Source organism: Hemicordylus capensis, chromosome 2 (genome assembly GCF_027244095.1).
Source record: "Hemicordylus capensis ecotype Gifberg chromosome 2, rHemCap1.1.pri, whole genome shotgun sequence".
In the NCBI taxonomy this organism is placed as follows: domain Eukaryota; kingdom Metazoa; phylum Chordata; class Lepidosauria; order Squamata; family Cordylidae; genus Hemicordylus; species Hemicordylus capensis.
The window spans coordinates 259610557-259619044 of record NC_069658.1 but is presented as its reverse complement, the minus strand read 5'-3'; the positions used below and the strand labels follow the sequence as shown (position 1 = coordinate 259619044).

The 8488-nt window shown below is 41.8% G+C and overlaps 1 protein-coding gene across 1 annotated transcript; it reads left to right on the top strand.

Moving 5' to 3' along the window:
- The first annotated feature begins 2963 nt into the window (after positions 1 to 2963).
- On the top strand, positions 2964 to 7948 carry LOC128343958 (C-type lectin domain family 2 member D-like). Its single transcript, XM_053293398.1, has 4 exons — positions 2964 to 3000; positions 4894 to 5075; positions 6352 to 6449; positions 7807 to 7948. Exons 1-4 carry the CDS (start codon positions 2964 to 2966, stop codon positions 7946 to 7948), a joined length of 459 nt encoding a protein of 152 aa, XP_053149373.1.
- The last annotated feature ends 540 nt before the right edge of the window (positions 7949 to 8488 follow it).

Sequence of the window (8488 nt, the reverse complement as noted above, 5' to 3'; positions counted from 1 at the left end):
GCTAATTCAGCATCATGTGTGCAGAAAGTAAATCCTTCATCCTATTCCTAAAGTACTTACAAGATCCCTACTGAACTCTCTAGTGATGGTGAATCATCAGTCATTCATCAAATTTCCTACTTCAGATTGTGTCTTGTAATCATTATTTAACTTCATTCATGAGCAACTGCCTTGAAGAAAATTCAGATTTTTTTTTTTAAAAACACTACAACAAATAAATTCATTGTTTCAATTAGAATGTATAGATAGAATTGAAGTTTAAAATTATATGGCATTTCTGTGACAGTCTTCATTCTGATATATGCAATAGAAACACGCAAGAAAATTGAAACACTGAAGATGGGAGCAAGAAGCTGAGATTATCCATTTTCCAGCAACACAAAAGTTGGAATGTTAAGCCTATAAACATTTTGAAATTTTATTTTCCAACAGTTAGTTATCAGGAAGTACCTTAAAAAGCTAAGACCATAAGCGCACGCACATTGAATTGGGGGGGGGAGCTTGTTTCTGAAAAACCCCCAACAAAAACAAAACATGCATAGGACTGGGCTGCACTATATGCAAAAAATATAATAAGTGAAACTGGACAGCATATCAACAAATTATTTAACTATTTAAAATTATTAGAATAATTTTTCATATGTACAAAGCTCTATATAGGGGAAAATGTATTTATATAGTTGCAGGGAAATCACACCCTGCAACTATATAAATACATTTCCCCCTATATAGAGCTTTGTACATATGAAAAATTATTCTACAATAAAAATCTATACAAATCCTACTAGTGTAAAATATACATCTTTTTTTAAAAGGACCACTCCATTCTCTGCACATTAAAAGAGCAATCTCAGATATGCCTTTATGTTCATACAGCAATCTGATTTTTAAAAAAAATCCTATCTTCATTATATCCTGGTGGTTGGGATGAGTAAAAGGTTCACCTTTGGTGCCTGGGACTGCATGTGCTTGGCAAGACCCACAGTACTTTACTATCTACTGACAGTTAAAGTAGAGCAAATGTTACTTGGCCTCTGTTTCCAAATCTATGGAGTCATGAAATCATATCACAAACTGCCTCTCTGAAGTGCTTGACAATAGTGGCTCATATGCAGATGAAGGAAGTACCTGTGTGGGCACTGCTGCTGCACTAATGCAGAGTGCATGTCCACAGGGGTGTGATTTTTGCCAATTTCCCCTGGCTCCAGAAGCACTTTTTGCTACCTGGATGTAGGTCCCTGAGTCATAGAAGTGGCTATGACAGTGGCTGCAGCGTTTTAAAATGGCCTTTGAGTGAGATGATGGCTCACACTTGCTATGGCCCTCCTACCTTGCTGCTGTCAATCGCTGTTAATAGTCTTGTTCGTTCCAGTGTTGTTTTAATATCTGCCTATGCCAAGAAATGTTAATTGAAATAAAGACTTAATTTTCTTGGTTTTTGGATTTTTTGCAGCATCGGTAGAACACAAAATAATACAGATTCGTGGAGGATAGCTGGCGGCGGTTGCTGGCGCAGTCTATGATCGCTTGAAGGTACTATTAGTGACTTGGCTACTCTTTGCATGGTGGTGCCCGAGCCGAGCCTTAAGGGAGGGGTGGGGAGCGGGTCTGCCCTTGCAGTGGCTGGCCGAGAAGTGGAGTTTGCTCAAGGCTGCCTGACGGCCCCATTCAAGCACACTTCTATTCTCCCCTTTACTCCCAAGCTCCAGCTGCATCACAACAATACTCTTTCATGAAACCACAGCTGTGTGTGTTTTCCATAGCTGGGAGCTGTTTATCTATGGATTACAAACAAGCATATGGAACTGAAAATAAATCCTAGTTTCATATTTTGGTTTCTAGTCCATAATTATTGTTCCCCAAGTCATGGTTAAATGAACAAGAATTCCGAGGTGCATGAGGTAGGAGAAATGAGTGTTCAGGCTTCCAAACTCATTCATGTTGCTTTCTCACAACCAAGCAGACCATGGATTGTTGAACTGTCTCAACTGGTCCTATATCAGCTGAATAACAGACTATTAAAAAAAAAATTGTTCAGAGGGAGTGTTAATTGTGAGGGGGTCTTCTCTTTCATCATCTCGTGAACCACTTCTCTTTCAGTAAACTCCCCACCCTGCAACTCCCCTTTTTTGCCCTCCCACCTTAATGCATGTCATAGAAACATAAGAACTGCCCAGCTGGATCAGGCTCAAGGCCAATCTATTCCAACATCCTGTTTCGCACAGTGGCCCAACAGATGCTGCTGGAAGCTACAGGCAGGAGTTGAGGACCTGCAGCCCTCTAAGAAAAAAACTTCTTATTTTCTTGCAGGGGTAAAACCGGCAAGAGGCGAAAGAGTGGGAAGAACTGCAAGTTTTTCCACTTTCCTTGAGTCCTATCGTTGGACTGCTCAAGACAGAAGCACTGCCCTAGTACCTCTCATTATTGCAATGAGTTCCAAACAGAACAAGCAGACAAGTCTGTTCAAGTTTTTGAATAAAAGATCAAGAAGTCCATCAAAACAAGATTTGTCTGTGGAAAATGAAGATAATGCTTCTCCAAGCACAAGCTATTCGGCTACCATCTCAAGTGATGACCACATTTCTGCAGAGACGAGCACACACAGAGACAGTTCTGATTCAGAATCGGAGTCAATGAATGAAAGTGTCCCTCCCAGCAAAAAAGCAAGAGGCGCGTTTATTCGTAAATACAATGAAGACTATCTCCAGTATGGCTTTATTTGCAGCCCTGGTTCTGAAAAGGCACCAAGACCTCAGTGTGTGCTATGTTCCACTGTATTAGCCAATGAAGCTATGAAGCCGGCAAAACTTCTTCGTCATTTACAAACAAGGCACAAACAATTTGAGAACAAACCAAAGGATTTTTTTGTAAGAAAAAGTAAAGAACTGTCACTTCAAAAGCAGGTATTAGTTCGATCAGCTGCTGTTGATCATTCATTGATGAAAGCTGCTTATCTGGTTGCAATGCGTATCGCAAAGTCCAAAAAACCTCACAGCATCGGTGAGACTTTGATAAAGCCGTGTCTGATCGACGTTTGCAATGAGCTTCTAGGATCTTCTGCGTCTAAGAAAATGAAAGATTTGTCTTTATCGAATGACACAATAAGCAGGAGAATTAATGAACTTTCATCTGATATTGAAGAGCAAGTCATTGGAAAAGTCAAATTGTCAAAGTTATTTTCATTGCAGCTGGATGAATCAACTGACATTTCTAACCATGCCATATTACTATGTTATGTGCGTTACATTGACTATGAAGCCAAAGATATGTCGGAAGAATTGTTATGTTGCTGTGAATTACCATCACACACAACGGGAGCTGAAATATTCAAAGCATTGAATGAATACATGGAAAAATCTCAACTTGACTGGAAAAACTGTGTTGCTGTATGCACGGATGGTGCTGCAAGTATGCTGGGCAAACATTCTGGTGTTTTGGCAAAGATTAGGGCAGTCGCTTCTGAAAACATGGTTCACAGTCACTGTTTGATTCATCGCCAGCACTTAGCGGCAAAGAAAATGTCACCAGATTTGCATGAAGTATTGGCGCAGGCGGTTAAAATCATCAATTTCATCAAGTGTAACGCTTTGAATTCAAGGTTGTTCACAATTTTGTGTGATGAGATGGGGTCTGAGCATAATCATTTATTACTGCATGCAGAAGTACGCTGGCTATCTCGAGGAAAAGTTCTGACAAGGTTGTTTGAATTAAGGAAAGAAATCAAAATGTTCTTGATGCAAAAAAAATGCGATAGCAGTTACATCACATGCCTGCAAAATGCTGACTGGATTGCAAAAGTTGCATACTTGTCTGATATTTTCAATGCGATAAATTCTCTTAATTTAAGCTTACAAGGCCCACTGGCAACAATTTTTACTATGGGCAATAAAATTAGTGCATTTAAAAAAAAGTTGGAATTGTGGATACATCGGTCTGAAGGAGGAAACTATGACATGTTTGAGACATTTTCCTCTCTAATTTGTTCTGATGAAGGTCTCGACTTTGACCATAGCAGCATCAAGATTTTGATACATGATCACCTCAAATCATTACAGCAACAGTTTGAGGACTACTATCCAGCAGGCGAAGATCAGCGAAAGGGAAATCTATGGGTGCAAGATCCATTTGTGACACACAGCCAAAATAATTTGACCATTCAAGAAGAAGAAATGTTGCTGGAGGTGTCATCAGATGCTGGTCTCCAATCTGCCTTTCAATCAATGCCCATAGCACAGTTTTGGATAAAACTCAAGGATGAGTATGAGATTCTCCACAAAAAGGCAATGAAAATTCTTCTTCCATTTTCATCAACATATTTATGTGAGGTTGGATTTTCAAGTATGAGTCTTATCAAAACCAAAACACGCAACAGACTTGAAATTACTAATTCTTTACGCTTGGCCCTAACGAAGATTGCACCACGGATAGAGCGGCTGGTGAAAACTAGACAAGACCAATGTTCACATTAACTTAATTTCTTGTGTGCATTTTGATGAGTATGTAAATAGTATGTAAATAAAATACAGTTTATTGTTTATCAAATTTTATTTTATGATATTATTTTAATTGCAAGCTGCCCAGAGATGCAAGTTTTGGACAGGTATAGAAGTCTGTTAGATATATAAAATAAAATTGAACTTGAAACCCCTTTATTAACTGCTGGTCCGGGAAACTGCACACAAAGAATGTAGCGGTCCTTGACACACTGCACAAATGATTTAGCGGTCCTTGAGTCCAAAAAGGTTGAGAAACACTGTTCTAGTGCACTGCTGAACTCACTCAGGGTAGTGGCGTGTACTGTGAGCAACCTAGTCAATCAAGTTTCTCTGTGTTTTTCAGAGGGTGGAGGCGGTCATTGACAAGGCACTGCCTAATTATCTGTTCTTTTCTCAGTGCTGGTAAGAAAACCATCTCACGATGTTGCTGCACATCGTGGGCCACCATGCCCACGTTACTGGAATTGGTATGAGGGGAATTGTTACTACTTCTCAAAGGAAGAAAAAGATTGGTCCTCCAGTCAGAAGTTCTGTGCTGCACATAATGCATCCCTGGCTAGGATCGAAAGTGAGGACATGGTGAGTGGTACAACTTATAACATTTGTCATAGGCTGATCCTTTTGAATAGAGTAATGTAAGGAGAGGAGAGCTGGTCTTGTGGTAGCAAGCATGACTTGTCCCCTTAGCTAAGCAGGGTCTGCCCTGGTTGCATTTGAATGGGAGACTAGAAGTGTGAGCACTGTAAGATATCCCCCTCAAGGGATGGAGCCACTCTGGGAAGAGCAGAAGGTTTCAAGTTCCCTCCATGGCAGCATCTCCAAGATAGGGCTGAGAGAGACTCCTGGAGAAGCTGCTGCCAGTCTGTGTAGACAATACTGAGCTAGACAGACCAATGGTCTGACTCAGTATATGGCAGCTTCCTATGTTCCTAATGTTGCTTTATGGGTTACCATACTCAGCCCTAAGGCAGCATGAAGGAACTAAAGCTGCTTCTGTGGTGACATGTAAAATGAGGAACTTTTTTTTTAAAAAAACCTTAACTGTAAACATTTAGCTCATCATGAACATATTGGCGAAGTCTAAATGCCAGTGGTAGAAATCACTGACTTACATTCTGCGCAGAGAACTGTCGATCCAATGGATAGGAGTACTTGCTCCTTCTGCAGCACTCTGCACCTTGCCAGCAGTGGCAGCTGGTGCGGGGGGCGGCAGGAGGCACCTTTAAGTGTAATTTAGTAGGTGCTTACCTCCCGTACCACCACACCTGAAAGCTCTTCCCAGCAGTGGCACACTGCCCAGTACCTGCTGGGGTGGAGGATCAGCTCCACCACTCAGCTGGCCACTTGTTGCATGGCCAACAAATGGCCTCCATGCATGTGCAGAGGCCAGCTGAATGGCAGAGCTGATTACCGCAGCAGGTACTGGACGGTGTGCCACTGCTGGGAAGAGCACCTACCAATTTACACTTAAAGGTGCCATTTGTTGCCCCCCGCAGCACCTGCAGCAGTTGTGACTGCTTGCCAGCACTGCTTCTGAAGGCAGGGAGGCTCTGTGTGTCATTGCACTTGTTATTCTTCTCCCATCACTCCCAGTAGAACTACTGTTGCAAGTGTGATGATGCATTGCTTATTATTGGCACAGAGCCTCCCCACCTTTGGAAGCAGTCCAGGGGAGCCTTAGGGTGCCATGGAAGCAGCAAGCGCCCCTCTCCCTTAGACTGGTGGCTCTCTGCACAGAATTTAAGTCACAGATTGTAAAAGGCCAAGTGGACCTTTTATTCCATCAACATCGTTAGGTGTAGGGGGGAAATGCTCAGTTCCTACATTTTCAGTTCCACCTTTGTTTTCTTTAAAGGATTTTGTCATGAAATACAAAGGCAAAAGTTCCTACTGGATTGGCCTCAGAAGAGAGAAAGGACAACCATGGAAATGGATCAATGGAGATAATTCAGTGTGAGTCCTCCTTCCCTTTCGTCTACAGTAGTGAGACTTATTTATTTTATTAGTCTACCTTGGTCAGGCCTGAAATTTATTGATAATTGGATGGATCCTGTTTCTGAAATTGGGATCGGGTGCAATATCTGAAAATGACAGCCATGTGTTGGGTTCTCCTCATCCCATACCTTTGACCCTCCAGCTGTTTTTGGAATACAGCTCCCATCATCCCCAGCCACAATAGTCAGGGATTATGGGAGTTGTAGTCCAACATCCGCTGGAGGGCCAAAGTTGTGCAGCCCTAATATACTACAGCTTAGCTCATGTTCTGCTGTAATGATGTGCATTTCCCTGTTAGTAATGTGGAATGGGGGTGGGGAAGCATGCAGAGTTTTTCTTGCTGCATTGTATATGATTGGGGTGAATGTGAACTTACGCTAAGACATAACGGTTTATCTATTTATCTCTATCACTCTTTCATGAAGCTTCAATAAACACTAGTTTAGAAATACAAAGCTTCCATCTGTTTCCTTCCCCTGTCCCACTAAGAAAATGTGAGAGAATTAGTATTACATGCTGTATCAATGAAGGTCTATAACTTTAATATATTTGTTGGGTTGTATCTCATGTTAGTCCTGAATTATAGTGCAGTCCACACATGTGCAATCCTATTTTGTTCCCCCACCCTCCCACTGGGGAAAAACGCTGCAGACACACATGCAACATCTTTATCACGTGGAGCAGGCTAGTGGGTTGGGCAAAATATCATCCTAACCAGCCCCGTGAAATACAAGCCACCACAACAGGCCTTTGCTATTAATGGTTCGTCATCTTGGCTTTTTCAGAAGAGTTTCACTGGTTGGTCAAGTTGAATTCCGGCATCACATCGTGTGTTTAATGCTATGACTTTCTGACATGATCACAGAGGCAAATATTTGTGGAACATGGGAGTATTTTCCTGGGAAGATCTATGAGCAGGACATTGATTTGTGTTGCTAGTGTCTTAATGGCAAAGCACCTGCTTTGAATACAGAGGGAGGTCCTAAATTCAGTTCATGGTACCATAATACAAATATGGGGGGAAACCTATGCTTGAGATCTTGGAGAGTTGCTGCTGATCAGAACAAGGCAGGACTGGGGCTAATAGTCTTATAGATGGACTAATAGTCTTATAGAGCAGCTTCAATTTTTCATCAAGGATCCTGCTCAAGAACATGTCACCAGAAAAAAAAAAGATACATGGTTAACACGTCAAATGAAACCTGCCTATTTGTGCTTCTATTAGTACATTATCCAAGAATAGCAAGATCCCTCTCTGATGCTGTCAGGGAAACAAGCCTTGCTTGATTCCAGCTTTGTGCTGTTTGTGTTGCAGGTTGCAGGTGATTGGTGATGGAGGAAACTGTGCATATCTGAATGATGAGGGTGAAGCCACAGCCAGCTCCTCCATGTGCAATATAGAACATCTTTGGCTGTGCCGCAAATCTGATGCATCAGCTAGTTCAAGCGTTATATGAAAATGGATGGGACGCAATTTCAGTGCACAGAAATAGCCACACTTGCACAACACTTATGTACACTGACAACTCTATGGTACAAAGTTTGTTTTGACCTCTGTGATGGCTTCATCTCTTAGAGGGTAGTCCATCAAAGGCTGCTAAAAGATGCATAGTTAAATGAGGCAAGTGCTTGCTGCTGTAGTGTTTCTTTTATTGCATATTACTTTTCTCAGCATCAGCTGTATCTTCTCTCCTACAGTATGTTTGGGTTGTTTCTTTCATGGCTGGATGTGATTAATTTTCTGCAAGACTTCTCACCTTCCCAGGGAACCTAAAGAAACAGCCTTCCCCTTTTCTGTTAGTCACCCCACTATTTCTCACTGGAGGGTGTTCTGAAATCCACCTCTTCCACCTTCCTGGATCTCACCTGAGTTCTCCTTCACAGGTGAGCCCTGCCAGACATGAAGCCCTACCCCTGAACCAGCTAGGGCTTCCTACACAAACAGACAGACAGACAGACAGACAGACTTAATTGTATTACTGACACATGAAACCTTC